The sequence below is a fragment of the Lynx rufus genome, unplaced genomic scaffold, assembly GCF_022079265.1.
Source record: "Lynx rufus isolate CCGP_SWC_20201006 ecotype Redwood Valley unplaced genomic scaffold, mLynRuf1.p SCAF_2, whole genome shotgun sequence".
In the NCBI taxonomy this organism is placed as follows: domain Eukaryota; kingdom Metazoa; phylum Chordata; class Mammalia; order Carnivora; family Felidae; genus Lynx; species Lynx rufus.
The window spans coordinates 125,189,854-125,214,821 of NW_025814834.1; the positions used below are offsets into that span (position 1 = coordinate 125,189,854).

The 24,968-nt window shown below is 37.3% G+C and overlaps 1 protein-coding gene across 2 annotated transcripts in view; it reads left to right on the forward strand.

The window, feature by feature from the left end:
* The window catches only part of PTPN22 (protein tyrosine phosphatase non-receptor type 22), a 60,675-nt gene that overhangs the window by 19,687 nt on the left and 16,020 nt on the right, over positions 1 to 24,968 (forward strand). For both annotated transcript variants that reach the window (XM_047085181.1, XM_047085182.1), the window contains 6 exons: positions 2,249 to 2,335; positions 17,948 to 18,021; positions 18,160 to 18,965; positions 21,138 to 21,221; positions 21,377 to 21,423; positions 23,730 to 23,757. In XM_047085181.1, the coding sequence (XP_046941137.1) occupies positions 2,249 to 2,335; positions 17,948 to 18,021; positions 18,160 to 18,965; positions 21,138 to 21,221; positions 21,377 to 21,423; positions 23,730 to 23,757 (1,126 nt within the window). The remainder of the gene's footprint in view (positions 1 to 2,248; positions 2,336 to 17,947; positions 18,022 to 18,159; positions 18,966 to 21,137; positions 21,222 to 21,376; positions 21,424 to 23,729; positions 23,758 to 24,968) is intronic.

The following is a 24,968-nucleotide window of genomic DNA, read 5'->3' on the forward strand; positions in this document are numbered from 1 at the left end:
TAACTTGCTGGTTTGTAGTAGTGATTCATTTCTGAAACCAGAGAAAATCAGAGACTTGTAATTTCTACTTCAGGAAGTGGTAACAGAATCTGGAGAATGCATTTTATATACTCATTTTTTGATTTAATTAAAAATAAAAATAAAATCAACCATAATCCTATCACCTAGAGGTAGCCACGATTATTATTGTTCTATAGTCTCTCCTGATCCTTATTGTGTGCAAACTTAAAAAACATAATTACAATCATACTATACATATGATTATATATGTATCACAATATACATGTATTATATATATGGATCACATATATACGGATCACATATATATGATCACAATATTATATGCATCACAATACATTATATGTATATATATGTATGTATGTACATATGTATATATGTATCACGATATTTTAATCCACCCCAAATTACTCATGCCCCTTCATTCCATTCAGATGCTCTTCCTCGGTTTTGTCCTCTCCTCTCCTACTCAAGCTCCGCCTCCTCGATGAAACATTCCCAGCACAGATCTCTCACTCTCTACGATGTTAATTTCACCCAGATTTCCACACCAATCGTTTTACCCACATTTCTAAATAAATGGTCTCCATCTTTAAGATGGAGTTTGGCATTCCTCATTCCTTATTCACCAAGTGTTTACTGATATTTATTAAGCAACAGACACTTTCACACAATTTGTTACAACTAATTTTTGCTGCTTAAATAGCAAGACCTTCAAGTGTTTAAAGCACTTACAAAGTGAACTTGCACGTAGATTTGGAGGTAAAATAATTGACAGCGACAGTTTAGATGTTTTCATCTAGCATTTGTGAATGGGAGGGAAAAAATGAAGAGCTATTATAATATAAGCCTTCTGTTTGGCCCACACAGGTTTTCCACTAATAGCTAGTGGAAAAAAACTTTTTTTTTTTCATGTGTTGACTGTAGGTGTTTCTATATTCAGCTTGTAAGGGAAAAAGTTTCTGTGAAATGTAAGCATTGGCTGGTTTAGTGCTACCAGACTTCAAAGAAGGCTGATCCCTGTAAATGTATAAAGATTCCAGGAGGTTGCATCCTAGTTGTCTAATATCACACTGTGAAACTGCATCAAGAAATACAACCATACCCCATTTCAGAGAAAGTTCATTTCAGGCCTACTTGTAAGAGTTGGAAGACAGCTGAAAAGATTTTAAGTTAGCCTTCCCGTGCTGGCACTATCAGCAACTAGCTGAACAAATACCTTACCAGTTGTAGCTGCTTTTTCTGACACCACGCTAACCAGGAAATAACCACTGTAACCAGCTGGGTGCTTCCTGTCTGATTTTTCTCTCTTCTTAAAAAAATAGAAGAGTGTACCAATGGATGTGTTGGGTGATAGACTCTATTGTTCTCCTGCTAAAATTGTAATTGGCAAAGGTTGTGCTTTATTTGTATAGAGTTGTGTAAAGTGTCAGGGGAAACCCTGTTTAGGCTCTTTCAGATGAAAAGTAGATACAAAATCAAGTGCTTGATGAAGTATGGCGGCAGAAAACTCCCCACAAATCTTGTAATTGTGGTGGTCTCATTTTCTATGGTGAAATCCTTTTACAAGCACAAATTTCCAAACCCTTCAGTGCTCTACGTCGCTTCAGTATCTCTGCTAGGAGCCCGTTTCAGCAGCTTGATCCAAGTGCCCTAAACTAAGAGTCAGAAGATTCAAGTTCTAATTCAAGTCTGGACCTTACTTCTGAATGACCTTGCACAGTGTGAACAGGAATAACAGGCTACCTACTTTACAGATCAATTGTGAGGGTCAAGTTTGAGAATACATATTGAAGCCATCTATCTACCCATCAACCACAATTCTATCTAACTTTTTCTGGAAAAGATGAAGGTAACTGACAAAAAAAAAATGCATCCAGGATCCAATACAACTTTTAAAATGTAAGCAAGGAAAATAGAACTGGAGGGATGATGGTGGAGAGAAAGATAAGTGAGAAGGTGGAGTAGAACATAAAACATGCTGGAAGGCCCTTCCTTGTATATTTAGAGGTAGACGATCAAATATTTAGCTGCATTTAGCAGCCTAAAAGTGCTTTGCAATCCGAAATGGGCCACACAAACATAAGGGCACTACAATTAAACTACTGTTGATGATCTTCAGATCTGCTACACTAAGATTTGACTGATGTGCATACTCCCAAACTCTGGTTCTGTATTTCACCAAGTTTTTTGTTTGTTTTCCCTTGTTCCGGTTTGTGATGCTCTGCAGGAACAGTATGAACTGGTCTACAAGGCTGTATTAGAACTATTTAAGAGACAGATGGATGTCATCAGGGGTAAAAAGTCAGGAACAGAGGTAAACATTAAACTTGATATTTTGTCTCTCTTTCTTTTTCATATTTGATTTTGGTCAAGGGATCTCAGATCAGTTGTCGAACTTATCTAATGATCCATTGTCACAAGTAAATGGGACATGGGGTGCGTTGGGGCTATGCTGCCGATCTCCTGTGGAAAAGGACAAATTAATTGAAGTACTCCAATGTAGAAAATGAATCCCTTGGTTCACCTATGGTATACGATTTTCAGCGAAATTTAGAAACCATAGGAGTGAGTGACAGGGCAAATGTATATTCTCTTTCCACGTAAATAGCTGTGTGGCCAGTTAAAAGTGAGAGTGACAACCCTAAAGTGAATTCAGAGTTGAGTACTGATGTGAATTTTCAGGTTCTTCTAGCTGCGTTTTGATTGTGTATGCCTCATCAAATTTTGTCAATATTTTAGAGCATGTAGAGGATTTTCAACTGAAGGTCTTAGGTATAAAAACAATTATGATTTAACCAAATTCCAGTTAAGAAATATTGAGCATTCTAGGATATGCTATTTTGATCTCATCATGAAAATTGAGAAGTCAAGTACTTGTTCTATATAGTCACAAAGTATTAGGTTCTGAACAAACTTTAGGAAGACAAAATTACTATTTTACCTTGCAAGGGTATATTTAGTTACATATACATATTAACTTAATTTTTAATATTAAAAATTTTTTTTCAACATTTATTTATTTTTGAGAAAGAGAGAGAGAGAGCACGTGTACACACAAGTGGGGGAGGGACACAGAGAGAAGGAGACACAGAATCTGAAGCCAGCTCCAGGCTCTGAGCTGTTTGCATACAGCCTGATGTGGGGCTCAAACCCACGAACCGTGAGATCATGACTTGAGCCAAAGTTGGAAGCTTAACCAATTGAACCACCCAGACACCCCTGGATTCTTAATCTGAAAATATTCACTGAGGACCTACTGTTATCACAGTATTAAGAATACAAAGTATGTAAGACATGATTCTGATGGTAACTCCTGTCAGTTGAATGCTGAGTCATGATGGGGAAAGGAAAGAAAGCCAGAAAAACTGTTGAGGCTTGAAATGGACTAGGTAATCCTATTGTTAGTGTCAACTTCAAGGAAAAACAATGTGGTAGAAGGACATGGAAATAAGAATATAGTTTTGTTAGAAATTGCTACTTGTATCCTGTTTATGTCTACTTCATTGGCTAGTATTCCCAGGTTAAATGATAGAGGCGATTATGGACAACCGAATTTTAATGGAAAAGATTCTCATGTTTCACTATAAAGTGTGATGCTGACTTGGAGACATTTGTTTGTTTGTTTATACCTCTTAATCTATTTCACCCTTTCTGCCACAAGCCTCCCTTCTGGCAACCACCAGTTTCTTCTCTATAGTTAAGAGTCTGTTTTTTGCTTGTTTATTTTGCCTTTTAGATTCCCCATATCAGTGAAAGCATAAGGTATTTGTCTTTCTCTGTATGAATTATTTGACTTAGCATAATACTCTCTAGATCCGTCCATGTTGTTTCAAATGGCAAGATTTCATTCTTTTTTGTGGCTAATATTCCATTATATATATATATATACATATATATATATATATAGTAATATATGTATTATTGCCTGTAGCTGTCCAGTTTACACACACACTCACACACACACACACACACGCACATATATATATATACATGTATCTGACTTCTTTATTCAGCTATGGATGGACACTTGGGCTGCTTCCATAATTTGGCTATTGTAAATAAAGCTGCCATAAACATAGGCATGCATATATCCCTTCGAATTAGCGTTTTTATATTCTTTGGGTAAATACCCAGTAGTGTGATTACGCGATCAAATGGTAGTTCTATTTTTAATTTTTTAAGGAACCTTCATACTGTTTTCCATAGTGGCCACACCAATTTATATTCCCACCAACAATGCACAAGGGTTCCCTTTTTGCCACAACCTCTCCAACACATGTTGTTTCTTGTGTTTTTGATAGTAGCCATTCTGACAGGTGTGAGGTGACATCTCATTGTGGTTTTGATTTGCATCTCCCTGATGATTAGTGATGTTGAGCATCTTTCACGTGCCTGTTGACCATCTGCATGTCTTCTTTGGGAAAATGTGTATTCACGTCCTCTGCCCATTTTCTAATCTGATTTTTTTTTTGGTATTGAGTGTATAAATTCTTTATATATTTTGGATATTAACCCCTTATGGATATATCATTTATAAATATCTTTTCCCATTCAGTAGGTTGACTTTTTATTTTGTTGATGATTTCCTTTGCTGTGCAAAAGCTTTTCATTGTAGTGTAGTCCCAGTAGTTTTATTTTTACTTTTGTTTCCCTTGCCTGAGGAGACATATCCATAAATATTTTGCTAAGGCCAATGTCCAAGAGATTACTGTAAGAGATTACCTATGTTTTCTTTTAGGAGTTTTATGATTTCAAGACTCGCATTTAGGTCTTTAATCCATTTTTACTTTATTTTCTTATATGGTATAAGAGAGTGGTCCGGTTTAATTCTTTTGCATGTAGCTGTCCAGTTTTCCCAACACCATTTACTGCAAAGACTGTCATTCCCCATTGTATATTCTTTTCACCTTTGTCATGGATTAGTTGACTATATAAGTGTGGGTCTGTTTTTGGGATCTCTGTCTGTTCCATTGATCTATGCATCTATTTTTGTGTCAGTACCATACTGTTTTGATGAATATATCTTAAAATCTGGGATTGTGACACCTCTAGCTTTTTTCTTCTTTCTCAAGGTTGGCTTTGACTATTTGAGGTCTTTTGTAGTTCCATACAAATTTTAGGATTATTTGTTCTAGTTCTACCAATTACTACTGGTATTTTGACAGGGGCTGCATTGAATCTGTAGATTGTTTTGGGTTGTATGAACCCAAGTGTTAACAGTATAAACTCTTCCAATTCATGAGCATGGTATATCTTTCCATTTGTTGTTGACATCTTCAATTCCTTTAACTAATGTCTTATAGGTATAGGTCTTTTACCTCGTTGGTTAAATTTATTCCTAGGCATTTTATCCTTTTTTGGTGCAATTATACATTTGACTGTTGTTTTTTAATTGTTTAAAGAGAGTATTTATTAATTTCTATTTTACTAGGAAATTTTTAGAGAAAGAATGTTGAAGTCTCTCAATTGCATATTTTTGCACTCATGGAATGATCACATGGATTTTCTCCTTTAACCTATTAGTACAGTCATATCACTGGATTTGGTGGTATCAAACCATCCCTGTACTCTTAGAATTGACCCTTCTTGAACGAAAGATATTCTTTTTTTTTTTTTATTTTTTATTTTTAAAAAAAATTTTTTTTTTCAACGTTTATTTATTTTTGGGACAGAGAGAGACAGAGCATGAACGGGGGAGGGGCAGAGAGAGAGGGAGACACAGAATCGGAAACAGGCTCCAGGCTCTGAGCCATCAGCCCAGAGCCTGACGCGGGGCTCGAACTCACGGACCGCGAGATCGTGACCTGGCTGAAGTCAGACGCTTAACCGACTGCGCCACCCAGGTGCCCCCAAAAGATATTCTTTTAATGTGTTGCTAGAGTATGTGGACTAATATTTTATTTAGGTTCCAGAAAATGACAATACTCAAATTTAGCCCAGTAGCAGTGTCATGGCTCCAGGTGAGTTGCCTGAAGTGGGCCTTTAGTCAGTAGATGGGAACATAGGAACACAGCTCAAACTCCCATAGAGGGAATTGGTTAAAGTTCACTAAAGAGGATTTCTGTTTCTGGGAAGATCAAGTGGACATACCTTTTCCCCCCTATTCCTCCCACTAAGTGCAACTGGAAACAACTGACATTATAAATAAAACAACTCTAAGAAGGTTCTGAAAGATAGAAAGAAGTCAGACTAGCTAGGGACTTTGAGACCTGAGGAAAGACATGATGATAAGTTCCTTGGGTTTTCTTTTGCCTCATTTTTGCAGACTTGGAACTGAAAGTCAACAACCTGGAAATGCCAATGGTACAGACAAACAAAACAAAACAAAACAAAACAAAACAACAACAAAACAACAACAAAAGCCTGCTCTGTCTAGGCAAAGGATCCGTAAAGGGGCAGTCCAGCAAGATAGAAAACTTTTAGATAATCATTACTCTCCTTTAGTCAACACCACAGAAAATAATGGCCCCTAACCCCACCCATGTCAGCAAAGGCTGAGTGGGGTACTAGATTCCCATCTTTCTTCCTTCCTTCCTTCCTTCCTTCCTTCCTTCCTTCCTTCCTTCCTTTCAGGTTTGTTTATTTATTTTGAGAAAGAGAGCGAGCACAAGCAGGTGAGGGGCAGAGAGAAGGAGAGACAGAATCCCAAGGAGGCTCCACACTGTCAGCGCAGAGCGCCATGCGGGGCTTGAACTCAGGAACCATGAGATGGTGACCCGAGCTGAGATCAAGAGTCAGATGCTTAACCGACTAAGCCACCCAGGCACCCCCTAGATTCTCACCTTCCTAAAACCGTAGTAAAGTGCTGAAGTGGTGTCAGAGAAGATCAGGTAAAGAGCGAAGACTTTCATCCCCATTGGCCTCCATGAGAGCTTCCTGCAGTGTCAGTGGAGACCACATGGGGAGCCTCTCCTGATGTGTCTCTGCTTGGGTGTCAACAGAGGCTCAGCGAGCAGACTAGGGGAGGTCGGTTCTATGTGGCAATAACAAGGCAGTAATGAGGCAGCACCTTTCCTTTCCCCTGTCAGAATGGAGTTAAAAATAGAAGAACCCAGTTAAAAGAGGCTTAACTAAGATCCAGAGCCTCATAACGATACAGAAATGTCTAGGGTTCGATTGAAAATTACATGTCATACCAAGAATCTAGGAAGACCTCAAACCAAATGAATGAAAGACAATCAATAGATGACAATACTGAGATGATAGAGATGTTAGAATTATCTGACAAAGATTTTAGAGCAGCCACTGTAAAAATGCTTCAATGAGCAATTACAAACATGCTTGAAAAGATTTTAAAAATGGAAAATCTTGGGGCGCCTCGGTGACCTTTCAGTTAAGCGTCTGACTTTGACTCAGGTCATGATCTCACTGTGTGGTCAAGCCCCACATTGTGCTGACAGCAAGGAGCCTGGAGCCTGCTTCAGATTCTGTGTCTCCCTCTCTCTGTCCCTCCCCTGTTTGCTCTCTCTCTCTCAAAAACAAACATTAAAAAAAATAATAAACATTACAAATTTTTGAAAAAAAAAAAGAAAGTCTCAGCAAAGAATTAATAAAAGGGTTCAGCAAAGAAACAGAAGATATAAAGAGGAACCAAATGGGAATTTTAGAACTGAAAAAGGTAGTAACTGAAACAAAATAGCTTAGTAGATAGGCTCAAAAGCAGAATTCAGGGTACCTACAGAAAAAAAGAACTAATGAACTAGAAAATAGAACAATAGGAATTTCCCAGTCTCAACATCAGAAATAAAATAGACTGGAAAAGAGAACAAACAGAGCCTTAGGGAATTAAGGGACTATAACAAAAAAACTAGCACTTGTGTCAGCAGAGTTCAAGAAGGAGAGGGGAAAAAAGTCAAGGCAAAAAAAGAACTTAAAGACTCATCACATTTGGGCTGCCTGGGTGGCTCAGTTGGTTGAGCGTCTGACTCTTGATTTCAGCTCAGGTCATGATCCCAAGTGTCATGGGATCAAGTCCCGTGCTGGGCTCTGCACTGAGTACAGAGCCTGCTTGGGATTCTCTCTTTCTCTCCCTCTGCCCCTCTCCCCTGCTCATACTCTCTCTCCCTATCAAAACAACAACAACAACAAAAGATGCATCATAATGAAGCTGCTGAAAGCTAAAAAGAAAACTTCTATGAAGCAGCCAGAGAAAAATGGTCTTCACTATAGGGGGAAAACAATTATAATGATAGCAAATTTGTCATCAGAAACCATAGAGGCCAGATGGAAGCGACATATATTTCTCCAGTGCAGAAAGAAAATAATTGGCAACTCAGAAACTCACACCCAGTGAAAATACCCCTCAGGAATGAAGAAGAAATCAAGACATTCTCAGATGGAAAAATAAACAAACAAACAACAACCACCAAAAAACTAAGAGAATTTGTCTGGGAGACCTTGCATATAAAAAAAAAAAATGGCAAAGGAAGTTTTCTAAACAGAAAGGAAATGATGAAAGAAGGAAGGACATGATATGCAAAATCATGAGTAGATGTAATAGGTTTTATTTCTCTTCTTGAGCTTTCTAAATTGTTAGATGATTGATGCAAAAATTATACAGTCTTATGTGGTTCCAAATGTATTAGAGGAAGTATTTAAGCCAATATAAACAGGGAAAGGTTACGGATGTAAAGGGAGGTGAGGTTTCTGTACTTGAACTAGTGAAATGATAACACCTGTAGTCTGTGATAGGTTATGTGTATATAATGTAATAACTAGAGCCACCACTACAGAAGCTATACAAAGACATACCTTAAAAAACACTATAGGTAAATCAAAACGAAATTCTAAAAAATGCAGGAAAAAGAAAAGAGAAATGAAAAACAGAACAGAAAACAAGAAATAAAATGGCGGACTTAGCCCTAACATGTCAATAATTATGCTAAATGTAAATGGTATAAGTATACCAATTAAAAGAAAGATTGGGGGGGTGCCTGGGTGGCTCAGTTGATTAAGCATCCGACTCTTGATTTCGGCTCGGGTCATGATCCCAGGGTCATGGGATCAAGCCTGGTGTCGGACTCCGTGCTGAGCATGGAGCCTGCTTAGGATTCTCTCTTCTCTCTCTCTCTCTCTCTCTCTCTCTCTCTCTCTCTCTCTCTCTCCCCCCTTCCCCCTGTGCCCCTCTTCCCTGCTTGTGCACTCTCTCTCTCTTTAAAAAAAAAAAAGGAGAGAGAGACAGATTGGCAGAGCGTATTGAAAACATAACGACTATATGTGTCTGTAAGAAACATGCTGCAAATATACAGGTTGGTTTAAAGACTGGAAAAAAAAGATACATCATGTATTCATATAAACAGGAATGAAGGAAATCAGTAGAGTAACTATATTAATACCAGATAAAGTAGACTTCAGAGCAAGAAAATTATCACAGGCAGGAAGGGACAATATATAATGGTAAAAAAATCAATCCACCAATAAGTCATACATACCTAGCAATCCTAAGTGTGTATGGACCAAACAGAGCTACAAAATTTGTGAAGCAAAAATTGACAGAACTGAAAGGAGAAATAGACAAGTCTGACAACAGTAGAAGACTACAGTACCCTTCTCTTAAGAATTGATAGAAAAACTCAATAGAAAATCAGCAAGAATACAGGATAACTTAACAACGCCATCAGTCAACAGGATCAAATTGATATTGATAGAGCACTCGAACCAACAACACAAGAATACACACTTTTTTCAAGTGCTGATGGAACATATACCAAGATCAATCATATTATGGGCCATAAAACAAGCTCAAGCATTTAAAAGAATTGAAATCATACAGAATGTATTCTCTGTCCACAGTGGAATCAAACTAGAAGTCAATTAACAGAAAGATAACAGGAGAAGATTCAAACACTTATAAACTAAACTACATTTTTCTAAATTATCCATTGAGTGAAAGAGGAAGTTTCAGGGGAAATTAAAAAAAAAAACACATTGAACTGAATAAAAATGAAAATACAACATATTGAAATTTGTGGGACAGAGCTACAGCAGTATTAAGAGGGAAGCTTATAGCACTCTGAATACAAACATTTGAAGACAGTAAAAGTCTCAAATCAATAATCTGACTTCCCACTTTAAGAATCTAAAGGGGGGGGGCGGGAAGAGTAAAAAAAAAAACAACCCAAAGAAAACAGAAGGAAAGAAAGAATGATTGGAAATTGATGAAGTGAAAACAGAAAAATAGTGGAGAAAAGAGCTGAAATGATCAATAAAATTGACAAACCTCTATGATGGCTGATTTTTTTTTTAAGAAGAAAATAAAAATGACCAATATCAGGAGTGAAATGGGATAGGCCTACAGGCTCTGCAGACATCAGAAGGATAATAAAGGATAATAAATACAAATGAACCTGACCACTTAGACAAAATGGATTACTTCCTCAAAAAGAAAAACCAAACTATCACAGCCTACTCAACATGAAATAGATCATTTGAATAGCCCCATCACAGTTAAGGAACCTGAAGTCATAATTTTAAAACTCCCAAAAAAGAAATCTCCAGGCCCACATAATTTCACTTGAGTATTCTACCAAATGTTTAGGGAAGAATTACCACCAATTTTACACAATCTGTACCAGAAAATAGAAGAGAAGGAAACACTTTCCCCATTCATATTTTCTATGGTGGTAAGATATATCATTTTATCACTATGGAAAAAATTACCATTTTAACCATTTTTTTTAATTTTTTTTTTAACGTTTATTTATTTTTGGGACAGAGAGAGACAGAGCATGAACGGGGGAGGGGCAGAGAGAGAGGGAGACACAGAATCGGAAACAGGCTCCAGGCTCCGAGCCATCAGCCCAGAGCCCGACGCGGGGCTCGAACTCACGGACCGCGAGATCGTGACCTGAGCTGAAGTCGGACGCTTAACCGACTGAGCCACCCAGGCGCCCCCATTTTAACCATTTTTAAGCGTACAATGCAGTGGCTTTAAGTATCCTCCCTATGTGTGTGACCATCACTCCTATTTATTGCCAGAAGTTTTTCATCATCCTAAACAGAAACTCTCCACGGTCCCTACCCCAACCCCTAGCAACTTCTATTCTACTTTTTGTTTCTATAAACTTGCTTATTCTAGGTACATCAGATAAGTGGAATTGTGTATTTATTCTTTTATATCTGGCTTATTTCATGTGGCATGTTCTTAAGGTTCATCTACTTTTTTTTAGCATGCATCAGACTTTCATTCCTTTTTATGGGTTTACAATATTCAATTGTGTGTACATTCCACATTTTGCTTATTCGTTCATCCACCAATTGACATTTGGATTGTTTCCCCCTTTTGGCTACTGGGAATAATGCTGCTATAAAAATTGATGTGCCAATATGTGTTGAAGTCCCTAATTTAAATTATTTGGGGTATATACCCAGAAGAATCCAGGAATTGCTGGATTCTACAATAATTTTAGGTTTTATTTTTAAAAGTAACTACCAAACTAATTTTTTACAGTGGTTGCAAATTTTTTTTTTAATTTTTTTTTCAACATTTATTTATTTTTGGGACAGAGAGAGACAGAGCATGAACAGGGGAGGGGCAGAGAGAGAGGGAGACACAGAATCGGAAACAAGCTCCAGGCTCTGAGCCATCAGCCCAGAGCCTGATGCGGGGCTCGAACTCACGGACCGCGAGATCGTGACCTGGCTGAAGTCGGACGCTTAACGACTGCGCCACCCAGGCGCCCCTGGTTGCAAATTTTATATCCCCACTAGCAATGCACAAGAGTCCCAATTTCTCTACATCTTTGCCAACACTTGGTATTTTCTGTTTTGTTTTGTTTTGTTTAGATACCATCCTAATGGATGTGAAATAGTATCTTATGGTTTGATTTGCATTTCCCTCATGACTAGTGATGTTGAGCATCATCTTGTGTTCTTATTGGTCATTGGTATATCTTTTTTGTACAAATGTATATCCAAATCCTTTGCCTACTTTTTTTTTTTCAAAATTTTCAAATTATGGTAAAATACACATAAATTCACCACGTGAACTCATTCTAGGTGTATAATTGAGTGATACTATGAACATTCATTTTGTTGTGCAGTTATGACCATCATCTCTTCCCCGAACTCTTTTTATCTTGAAAAACTGAAACTTTATACCTATTAAATAATAGCTCTCCATTCCTTCCTCCCCCCTACCCTCTCCACTGTCCTTAGTAACCACTATTCTACCATATCTGTGAATTTTACCACTAGGTACCGCTCATCAGTGAGATCACACGATATTCGCCCTTTGGGTTTGGCTTATTTCACTTAGCATAATGTCCTCGAGGTTCATCACTATCATAACGTGTCAGAATTTCCTGCCTTTTTAAGGCTGAATAATATTCCATTGTATGCCACGTTTTGTTTCTCCATTCATCCATTGGTGAACAGGTGGTTTACTTCCACCTTTTGACTATTGTAAATAATACTGCTAAAAGTATGAGTGTATACAGATCATTTTGTGCCCTGTTTTCAGTTCTTTGGGGTATATATGCAGAAATGGAAATGCTGGATCATATAATTCTAATTTAATTTTTTCATATAATTCTAGTTTAATTTTTTGCCATACTAATTTTTACAGCAGTGCACCATTTTACATTCCCACCAGCAATGTCCAAGGGTTCCAATTTCTCCACATCCTCACCAATACTTGTTATTTTGTTTATGGTAGCCATTCTAATGGGTATAAAGTAATATCTCTTGTTGTTCTGGTTTGAATTTTCCTGATTAGCGATGCTGAATATTGCTTCATGTGCTCACTGGCCATTTGTATACTGTCTTTGGAAAAATGTCTGTCAAGTCCTTTGCCAACTTTTGAATTGGGTTTTTGTCGCTGTTGAGTTTTAGGAGTTCTCTATATATTCTGGATATTAATCTCATGCCAGATATGTGACTTGCAAATATTGTCTCTCATTCTGTGTGCTGCCCTTTTACACCATTGATTATGTACTTTGATGCATAAATGTTCTTAATCTTTTCATAAAATCCAATCTTTCTATTTATTATTACTGCTAGTACCTTTGGTGTCATGTCCAGAAATCATTACCAAATCCAATGTCACGAAGCTTTCTGTGTTTTCTTCTAAGAGTTTTATAGTTTTAGTTCTTATGTTCAAGTATTTGATCCATTCTGGCTTAATTTTTATATATGTTGTAAGGTAAGAGTCAAACTTCATTCTTTTGGGGGCACTTGGGTGGCTCAGTCAGTTAAGTGTCCGACTTGGGCTCAGATCATGATCTCACGGTTCATGGGTTTGAGCCCCACATTGGGATCTGCGCTGACAGCTCAGAGCCTGGAGCCTGCTTTGGATTCTGTGTCTCCCTCTTTTTCTGTCCCTCCCCTACTCACAATCTATCTCTCAAAAATAAATAAATGTTAAAAAAATGTTTAGGGGTGCCTGGGTGGCTCATTCCGTTAAGCATCGACTTCAGCTCAGGTCATGATCTCATGGTTTGTGGATTTGAGCCCTGCGTTGGGCTCTGTGTTAACAGCTCTGACCTGGAGATTGCTTCAAATTCTGTGTTTCCATCTCTCTCCGCCCCTCCCCCACTCACGCTCTGTCTCTCTTTCTCTCTGTCTCAAAAATAAACATGAAAAAATTAATTAAAAAATGTTTAAAAACTTCATTCTTTTGCATGTGGATATCCAATTGTCCCAGAGCCATTTGTTGAAAAGAGTCTTTTCTCCATTGAATGGTCTTGGCACCCTCACCAAAAACCAGTTTCCCACATATGTGAATTTATTGCTATGCTTTCTATTTTATTCCATTGGTCTTTATGACTGTTCTATGCCAGTACCATGCTGTTTTATTACTGTACCTTTGTAGTATATTAAAAAAATTTTTTAAACATTTTTATTTATTTTTGAGACAGAGAGAGACAGTGCAAGTGGGGAGGGGCAGATAGAGAGGGAGACACAGAATCCGAAGCAGGCTCCAGGCTCTGAGCTATCAACACTGAGCTCGATGGGGAGCTCGAACCCACAAACCATGAGATCATGACCTGAGCTGAAGTCGGGTATACTGAGCCACCCAGGCGCCCGTCTTTATAGTACATTTAAAAAAAGTAAGCTCAATGCTCAATGTGGGGCTTGAACTCATGACCCCAAGATGAAGAGTTACATACTCTACTGACTGAGCCAGCCAGGTGCTCCTGTAGTATATTCTGAAATCAGGAAATAGGCGTCCTCCGAATTTGCTCTTCCTTTTCAAGATTGGTTTGGCGATTCAGGGTCCCTTGAGATTCCATATGAATTTTCGCCTGGATTTTTCTATTTTTTGCAAAACACCATTGGGATTTTTATAGGAATCTAATGGAATCTGTAGCTCACCTTGGGTAATATTATTATTGTAGCAATATTATGTCTTCCTATGAACAAGGGATGTCTTTCATTTATGTCTTATTTAGTTTCTGTCAGCAATGTTTTGTAGTTTTTAGTATACAAGTCTTTCATCTCCCTGATTAAATTTATTCCTAAGCCTTTTATGATGCTAATATAATCAGAACTGTGTTCTGAATTTTCTTTTCAGATTGTTTATTACTAGTGTATAGAAAGGCAAGTGGTTTGGGTGTGATGATTCAACCTTACTGAATTTGTTTATTATTTCTAGGTTTCTGTGTGCATGTGTGGAATCTTTCAACATATGAGATCACATCATCTGCAAATGAAAATAATGTTACTTCCTCCTTTCCAGTTTTGGCACCTTTTGTTTTTCTCTTGCCTAATTGTTCTGGCTAGAATTTTAAGTACTAAGTTGAATAGAAGTGGTAAAAATTGGCATCCTTGTCTTATTCCTCATCTTAGGGAAAAGCTTTTAGTTTTTCACCGTTGAATATAATGTTAGCTGTGGGTTTTTCATATATGGTCTTTATCATGTTGAGGACACTCTCTATTATTCCTAGATTGTTGAGTGTTTTTATCATGAATTTTGTCAAATGCTTTTCTTCTGCATCAACTGACGTGATCAGATGGGGGTTTTCCCCTTTATTTTATTAATTTGGTGTATTATCTGGGTTGATTTTTGTATGTTGAACAATCCTTGCATTCTGGGACTAAATCCCACTTGGTCATGCTATATAATCCTTTTAATATGATGCTGAATTCAGCTTGCTAGTATTTGGTTGAGGACTTTGCATCAATAATCATAAAAGATATTGATCTGTAGTTTTCTTTTTCTTGTAGTATCTTTGTGTGGCTTTGGTATTAGCCAAAGGCTAGGTAAATGCTAGCCTCATAGAATGACTTAGCAAGTGTTCTCACCTGTTCAGTTTTTTGGAGGAGTTTGCATTAATTCTTCATTAAATGTTTGGTGGAATTCAATAATGAAACCATTTGGTCTTGGACTTTTCTTTGTCAGAAGGTCTTTTGATTGATTACTGATTCTATCTACTTACCAGTTGTAGGTCTATTTAGATGTCTCTATTTCTTCTGGAGTCAGTTTTGGTTGATCATGTGTTTCGAGGAATTTGTCCATTTCATCCAGGTTATACAATTTGTCAGTGTACAATTGTTCATACTATTGTCTTGTGATATTTTTTATTTCTGTAAAATTGGTAGAATGTATCTAGTTATATTTCTGTAATTTGAGATTTTAGTAATTTGAGTCTTCCCTCTTTTTTTCCTTAGTCTAACTAAGGTTTGTCCCTCTTATTGATCTTTTCAAAGGATCAATTTTTGGTTTTGTTGATCGTATCCACTGTTTTCTTAGTCTCTATTTCATTTATCTCTGCTCCAATCTTTAATATTTCTTTCCTTCTGCTTTCTTTGGGTTTAGTTTGTTTTTTTTTTCTAGTTCCTTAGGTATGAAGTTATTGATTTGAGGTCTTTCTCCTCCACCTCCTCCTCCTTCTCCTTCTTCTCCTTTTTTGAAAGAGGGAAGGGCAGAGGGAGAGAGAGAATCTCAAGTAGGATCCACACCCAGCACAGAGCCCAATGTGGGGCTCGATTTCACAACTGTGAAATCCTACATGACCTGAGCAGAAATCAAGAGTCAGACACTTAACTGACTGAGCCACCCAAGTACCTCAAGATCTTTCTTCTTTTTAAGAATGGGTGTCTATAGCTGTAAATTCCCTCTGAATATCACTTTCACTGTATCTCATACATTTTGGTATGATGTGTTTTCATTCATTTCTAAGCATTTTCTAATTTCTGTTGTAATTTCTTCTTTGACCCATTAGTTGTTTAACTTTAGACATTTGTGAATTTTCCAGTTTTCCTTCTGCTATTAATTTCTAGTTTCAATCCATTATAATTGGAAAAGGTACTTTGTATGATGGCAATCTTTTAAAACGTATTAAGACTTGTTTTGTGGCCTACCATATGGTATATCCTGGACAGTGTTCCATATAAATTTGGGAAGAATATGTATGTTGTTAGGTGGACTGTTATATATGTGCTGTTAGATCTAATTGACTTATGGTGTTATTCACATCTGCCCTCTATTTCCTTATTGATCCTCTGTCTGATGTATCCATTACTGAAAGTGGGGTATTAATGTCTCTAATCAGTTTACTAGGCTTGCTGTAACAAGTATCACAAACTGAGGAGGGCTTAAAACAAATTTATTTTCTCATGGTTCTGGAGGAGGAAGTCCAAAATCAAGGTGTCAGCAAGGCCCTGCTTTCTCTCATAGCTCTAGAGAGCCTTCCTTGTTTCTTTTTAGTTTCTGGAGTTTGCCAGCAATCTTTGGCATCCATTGGCTTGTGGGTACATTGCTCCAGTCTCTGTCTCCATCATCACATGACATTCTCCCTGTATGTCTCTGAGTCTCTGCTATATGTTTTTATAAGGGCACAAGTCATTATGATAGGGCTCACCCTAATCCATCTTGACTAATAATATCTGCAAAGACTCTATTTCCAAATAAGGTCACATTCACAGATGTCAGGGGTTAGACTTCAACATCTCTTTTTGGGAGTCATAATTAAGCCCATAACAGGTGGAATCTGATGATTGCCAATGACATGTAAAAATATATTTAAACATCTCTAAAATCAGGATATATTTCACAAATTGATGGTATCTAAGATTCTGTGTGACACATTTCATAATGTGATAGTGGCTATGAAGAAAAAAAGATCGAGAGAGGATGACGAGTGTGTGGGAGTATGATTTGGGGTTGAGTGGTCAGAGAAGACTTTCTTATGCAGGTGACATTTAAGTAGAGAATCATTACTTAGAAAGAGCCAGACATGCAAAATCTGGAGCCAAGAGTATTTCAATTAGAGGGAATAGTAAGTGGAAAAGCCTTGAATTGGAAACAAGTTTGGTACACTTAAAGAATGGCAAGAAAACCAGTATAGCTGGAGAATAGTAAGGAAGAAAGAGGTAAAAATAAGTCTGAGGGCCTAATGAGCACTTATTAACATTAAGAGTTAAGAAGATGTAATTTCTGAAGATAGGGTGTTCTTGAGAGTGAAGTTACTCCCAAAGACATTTTAAAACTCCCATATTTGATGCTATAAGAAACCCTTTCTAGTTTCTATAACACTATTATTCCCTTTTTTTGGATCCCTTTGACCTCAGTATGTGAACAAGTTCTTGTTAGGTTCAATATTTTAGAAACTCAATATTTTGGAAATCTCTTATGTGAATTATTTAAATACTTTATGCTTTCTGAAAACTAACTTCTCAACTTTATGAATTTAAAATACCTCATTGCTGAGGTGCCTGGGTGGCTCTGTCGGTTAAACGTCCGTCTTCGGCTCAGGTCATGATCTTGGCGGTTCATGAATTTGAGCCTGATGGGTTGGTGAGTTTGAACCCCATATAGGGCTCACTGCTGTCCGTGCAGAGCCCTCTTCGGATCCTCGGTCCCCCTCTCTGTGTGCCCCTCCCCCACTCGCATGCTCACTCTCTCAAAAATAAATAAAACTTTAAAAAAATAAAATATCTTATTGCCATTTCTTCACCAACAACCAATGTCTTATTTTTCTTGAAGATTCAAGCAAAGTATTCAGTTCTTGAGCAAAATCCCACCCTAGAAGCAGAGTCTTATTCTAATTTACCAAAAAGGTGAGTACAATTTTACACACCTCAGCGTTATCTAATTGTTTGGGGGAGTGCAAATCTCATGCGTAGAACTCATCGTGATGCTGGGAAGAGGCCTCTTTGGGGTGCTGCGGTACCATCATTGCTTTCTTTTTGTTTCAGTGGCATAAAAGAAGCAAAAATGGTGAAGCAACAGAATAAACAAAAGATAAGGCTGAAAAGTGCAGACGCTTCTTCCTTTGGCCCCAGGACTCCTGAAATAAGTGAAAAGGAAGGGTTAGTTTTACACCCTGCTGAACAGAGCAGTTCGTTTGACATTTTGGAGCTAAATTGTGGTTGTAACAAAAATGCTGACACAACTGTGAAATGGGAGCCAAAGGCATTTCCAATAGTTGGGGAGCCTCTTCAGAAACATCAGAGTCTAGACTGGAGCCCCGTTTTGTTTAATTCCAAACCTGCAAATGTAGCAGGGGGATATTTCAACTCAAAGGGGCCGATAACGCGGACCAAATCAACTTCCTTTGAACTGATGCAGCAAAGAGACACCAAGGAGCTGGATATCAAGGAGAATGTTTTGTGTTTGGAACCTCAACCGCACAACTCTCCTCTTGGGCGGGCTCAAAAAGCGATGCACGTTTCTTCAGCAGAACTGAATTATTCACTGCCATCTGACTCTCGGCGCCAAACGGGCAATGCCTCTAATGCAAAGCAGCAGGACTCTAGTGCTGTTCAGGTGCATTCTTACATGTCCTTGGAAGATCCTTTTTTTTCATCATTGTCACCAAGTAGCACTGGTTCTAAGATGTCTCTTGATTTACCTGAGAGGCCAGATGGAACCGCTTTACCTCGTTCTCCACTGCCCGCGTCCTCCACAACCCTCTTCTCTTGCTACAATTCACATGATTCTTTAGCACTGAGTTCTCCAACTGGTCACCCTCCACCCCTGGACCAAGAGACAGCAGTAGTCGGTAAAGTATTTCTGAAAGTGTGTATAACATTTTAGATTTCACTCTGTTTCTATAGAAGATTTGGTTTCTTCTCATCCCTGCACACCCCTCCCCTCGTCTTTCTCTGCTTCTTTCTCCTTCTTCCTTCTCCTCCTCAAAGAAGTAAGTTCCAGAAGTGTTTTAATGATGCGGTAAGTTAAAAAAAGGCAATAACAAACATGTAATGGTTGATGAAACAGGCAGCAGAGGAGGCAGTCGGATCTATGCCAGTCAGAGTGCCTGTAAAGAAGGCAATCCTTATTTCTTGATATGTGTGTGAGAGGTCCACAACTTACCCTTAATATGCAGAAACAACTTCCAAAGGAACAGCAGAAAGGATTTGATCAACAGCACCACGTGGTCACTGGGGATTCTTATTACACTTTTTCTGTCTTTCTTTTTAAAAAAAAATTTTGAGACAGACACAGAGCGTGAGCAGGCGAGGCGCAGAGAGAGGGGGAGACATAGAATCTGAAGCAGGCTCCAGGTTCTGAGCTGTCAGCACAGAGCCCGACGTGGGGCTCGAACTCACAAACTGCAAGATCATGACCTGAGCCGAAGTCGGTCACTTAACCAACTGAGCCACCCAGGCGCCCCTCTTTTTTTTTTTTTTTTTTTTTAGTATATTTATTTGTTTTGAGAGAGAGTGCAAGTTGGGTGGGGCAAAGAGAGAGAGAGAGAGACAGAGAATCCCAAGCAGGTTCGGCACTGACAGCGTGGATTCTATTGTGGGGCTCCAACTCACAAACTGTGAGGTCATGATCTGAGCTGAAACCAAGAATCGGACACCCATGCACCCCAAACATTTTCATTTTTTTAAAAAAGATTTTATTTTTTTTAAGTAATTTCTACACCCAACATGGGGCTTGAACGCACAACCCCAAGATCAAGAGTCTCATGTTCCACTGACTGAGCCAGCCAGGTGCCCCCACTTGGGATATTTATGGCACAATCATGTGGCTACACTGAGTTAAACAGATAGCTAAGAACTGAATTCTCTTATGTAGGAGTTGGAAGAGGAGGACCTGATTTCTTGTTGTTCTTGTGTAATAACTTAGTAGATGAGAATGTGTAGTTAGTATCCTGTGTAGGCCTTTAATCTTATATACACCTTTACGTTCATACTTTCTCACTTTTTTAATTCTAGATTTTTGCAAATTCGTATTATTTTTGTTTTATTGAGTGGTTTGAAAGTAGAAGTAAATATCCTGTTAGAGATGACTAGAATAGCTTGATATGAAAGAATGTGAAGACAAGAGCAAGTGTGACTCTACAGGTATATTATCAGAAATTTATAAATAACATTTTACGTGAATAGGAAGTAGAGAAAGCTTTTTTTCCTATAACGTTATTTATTATATAGTTTTTTAATAGATGTGTGTATATGGTGTATGTAGCTTTGTAACAAAAATGTTTTATCTGGATTTAGTTCCTTCTCTGATTATTTTATATACTTTGATCTTGTTTTATAATTTAAAGGATTTTGTTTTGTTTTGTTTTGAGATACCCACAGTATCTTAGACTTCTCTGAGTACCATCAGTAAAAACAAATCTTAGCTTTAGGGATTGTAGTGGCATTGACATGTGTGCCACCTGGCGGCAGTTTCTTGTAATAGCATTTGAATTTTTCTATACAAATTCTGAATTTTTCTACAGAAAAATAGAAAACGCTGTTACACCATCGTTTTGTAAAAAGGAAAAAAAAATACTTATTCTTTACTGTAGAATAAAGAACGGATACTAACACATTTATAACTCTACCTACTCTGTCACTGAATCCTTGGCATGTTTCAAAGTGCTATATCATCCTTTATTGTATATTCTATGTAAAACAAAAGGGTTGTATAGAAAACAATTCAAAACTTCCTGAATCAATATAACGTTTTATATTTTCTTGACTGGTACTCAGTGACTCAATCAAAATATTTTTGGGCTTTTAAAAAAAGTGTAAATTTTGAAGCAACAGCAAAACCTCCTGGGTTTGCAACTTAAATAAAATGGGAGAATTTATCTTGCTATCTCCTTGAGTAAACACATACCAGCTCAACTGTTGTAGCGATGTTTGATGGAATTTACATTGCGATTAGAACGTAAGAATTTCCTTTGGATTTTTCTAATTAAAAATTATGATTATATTTCTGACATTTTGGATAGCAACTTCTCCAAGGATAGATGATGACATTCCCCCTCCACTTCCGGAACGGACACCTGAATCTTTTATTGTGGTGGAGGAAGCCGGTGAGTACGGTTGAGTTAAGTGTAAAATAAAGTGTGGATTAACTAGATTACCTCTCAGGTCCTGTTGATGGTCTGTGTGCTATTGCTAAGTAACATTTGCTTTCTAAAAGAATGACAACACTCCTAAGAATTGGACCATATTTACTTTCTTTCAGGAGAATTTCCACGGACTGTTCCCAAATCCTTATCTTCAGCTGTGAAGGTAATAATTGGAACATCATTAGAATGCAGTGGAACATCTGAGTCAAAGAAATCTGATGACTCTGTGAGACTTAGACCAACTAAGGTCGATAACTTTTTTTTTTCCCTACTCATTTGGATTCAACAGACTGTAGTCCTACTTCCTGTATTTTTAGCACCTATCCACTCAGTAAGCACTAAGCAGGTACTACTTGTAAAGCAACGTGCTAGAGGATGTGGGAATAAAAAGATGTATGAGACACAATTATTGGGGCGCCTGGGTGGCTCAGTTAAGTGTCCAACTCTTGATTTCGGCTCAAGCCATGATCTCACGGGTTAGTTCGAGCCCCATGTTGGGATCCATGCTGACGGCACGGAGCCTATTTGGGATTCTCTCTCCCTCTGTCTCTGCCCACCCCCACAAATAAATAAATTAGCATTAAAACAAAGACACAATTATTGCCCTTAAGAAACTTACAGGTTGGAAGTGACTAAGGATGACTTAGTGAAAGAGGAAATATTTGAGCTGGTTCCCGAAGGACAGTTAAAGCAAAAATAAATGTTTCGTAAGTAGGTAGCTTGTTCCTAGTAGTCATTTGGTAGGCTGTATTATGTTAGCTGTGATATCATAGGGTAGAGAATAATTTTTTGAATGACACGTCCATATTACTTAAGATAAAGTTTTTGGAATAATGCTCCCCACTTTTGGAAGAAAAACCTACACTTCAGTAATCTGTTGTGCATTTATATATTCTATGAACCAACTACCTTAAAATTTCAGAGATCAGAGAAGTAATTAACTAAACAAACATTTCAAAGTGCCTACAACTGCAATGCTGGCAGGCAAATATTCTCTATCTTTTTAATTACACTTTGAATTTATTAGTAATTATTATTGTTAATAATCTGTCCACATGTAATAGTCTTTATCTTAACAACTCCTAGAGCCAAAACAATCACTCCTTTTCTAATGTCATGAAGTAGTTTCAATTTCAACAATTTACCTCCCGTTAAATTTCCTGGGAAATGTGCTGAATAGGAAGGAAATAAATTTAAAAAAAGGATCAATTTAAGACCAATTACTGTGACATATAAAAATCACTGTAAGGTTTGGAAGGGGATACTTGCAAACGATATATTCGATCAGGGGTTAATATCCAAAATATATAAAAAACTTACACAACTCAACACCAAAAAAACCTCATATAATCTAATTTAAAAATGGGCAGAAGACATGAATAGACATTTTCCCAAAGAAACATAGAGATGGCCAACAGACACATGAAAAGATGCCCAACATCACTAACCAGCAGGGAAATGCAAATCAAAATCGCAATGAGCTATCACCTCACACTAGTCAGACTGGCTAAAATAAAAAACACAAGAAACAAGTATTAGCATATAGAAAAAAAGGAACCCTTGTGCACTGCTGGTGGAAATGCAAACTGGTGCAGCCACTGTGGAAGACAATATGGAGGCTCCTCAAAAAGTTAAAAATAGAATTTCCATATGATCTAGTAATTCCACTACTGGGTATTTACCCAAAGAATATGAAAATGCTAATTCAAAACAATATATGCACCCATATGTTTACTGCAGCATTATTTACAATAGCCAAGATATGGAAACAACCCAAGTGTCCACCCATAGATGAATGGATAAAGAAGATATGATACACACACACACACACACACACACAGGAATATTATTTAGCTATAAAAAAGAATGAGATCTTGCCATTTGTGACAAAAAAGAGGGTATTATGCTCAGTGAAATAAGACAGAGAAAGACATATGATTTCACTTATATGTGGACTTTAAGAAGCAAAACAAACAAGGAAAAAAGAGACAAACAGAAAAACAGACTCATAACTATGGAGAACAAACTGGTGGTTGCCAGAGGGGAGGAAAGTGGGGAGATGGGTAAAATCAGTGAAGGGAATTAAGAGTATACTTATCTTGATGAGCACTGAGTAATGAGTAAACTGTTGAATCATTATATTGTGCACCTGAGACTACTATAACTCTGTATGTTAATTATACCTGAGGTTTAAAAAATAATAAAACATTTTTAAAAAATTCATAAGCTGGCTTTGAAAAAAAAGAAAAAGAACAAAGAAATTTACAAAAAGAAAATAGAGCACTGTAAGAGTTAAGGATGCCTTTTCATAATTCAGTGAGTGCATTTATAAATTTGTAAAATAGGATCATTTCGTAACTGTCTCTGGAGGTATATGAAATATGATTTCAAAAATGTCTTTTATGGCTTTGAATTTGTAAATTTGTGTACCTATCCTTCTTTCACTTTTCCTTTCTTTCTTTTTTTTAGAGTGTAAAACTGCGGAGTCCCCAGTCAGGTAAAAAAATTTCCCTTGGCTTTAGATGACATTTAGCCCTAAGAATTTATACTATAGAAATGACTCATTAAGTTTAGGGTAATTCACCTCAGGAGATGACATAGTTCCCATAATAGCTACCACTATTTATTGATTTATTTCTGATTTTCCCAGGCTAGGAGTTTTGTTTTGTCAAGGGCAAGGTAAACACAGGGTTTTAGAATTCTGTTCCTTCATATATATTCCTCAGAAAAAAAACAATACCTCTTTCAGATAGAATCTCTTAAAGCTTTGAAGCATTTCTGTTTTATAGGTTTTACCATTGTTAGAAATGTGATTCTTTAGATCTTTAACTTGCTGTGCTTTTCCAGTACTTTCTTGAGCTTCGCTTGTTTCATACATCGAATAACAACATCCACAGCTAACATTTACTGGGCATTGATAGGTAGTTTATATACATTATAAGATGTGGTAGTTGCCCTTAACATATTTATTCATATGAACATATTATTTAAATATGCATAGGTTGTTTAACATTGAGATTAATGAGCACAGGCTTTGGAGTCGGAGAGGCTTTAGTTCAAATCCTTAGCCTACCAGTAGTTATCAAGATGCATAACCTTGGTTAAATTATATACTTCTTTATTGATTTTTCTCATGTATAAAATGAGGATAAAAGGACTCATTTCTTAGAGGATTTTTGTAAGAGTTAAGTGAGATAATGCAGAAAGAGCTTTTAACAGTGGTTGTCAAATAGTAAGCTCTCGTTAAATGTTACCTATTATCATTTTTATTAGATAATTACTAAACGAGCAATTCCTAAGTAAGTTCAGTATGCTTTATACAGTGTTAGAATAGGCAGGATATATAAGAAAGGGTACTGTTTAATGTTTATATGCAAATTGGGTAGACAAAATTGATACTTGGAACCATTAACTGATAATCTGTGTGGCACTGATTATAATCACCAGGAGTCTGGAAAAAGGGGAGGTATCACTGGAGTGGTTAGGAAAGGCTTCACTGAGTAGAAAAAAGAAACTTAAGAATATAGTTAGAGGAAAAAGGAGGGGATCAGGGTAACATTCCAGGAGCAGGGATTGGGATAACATTGATTTCAAAGGTGGCAATAAGCATATGAGCATAGAGAAATGGTGAGTAGGTTAATTTAATTGCACTAGAGGATCTATTTGGGAAATATGGAAATAAATTTGGATGGATAAAATGTGGAAAGA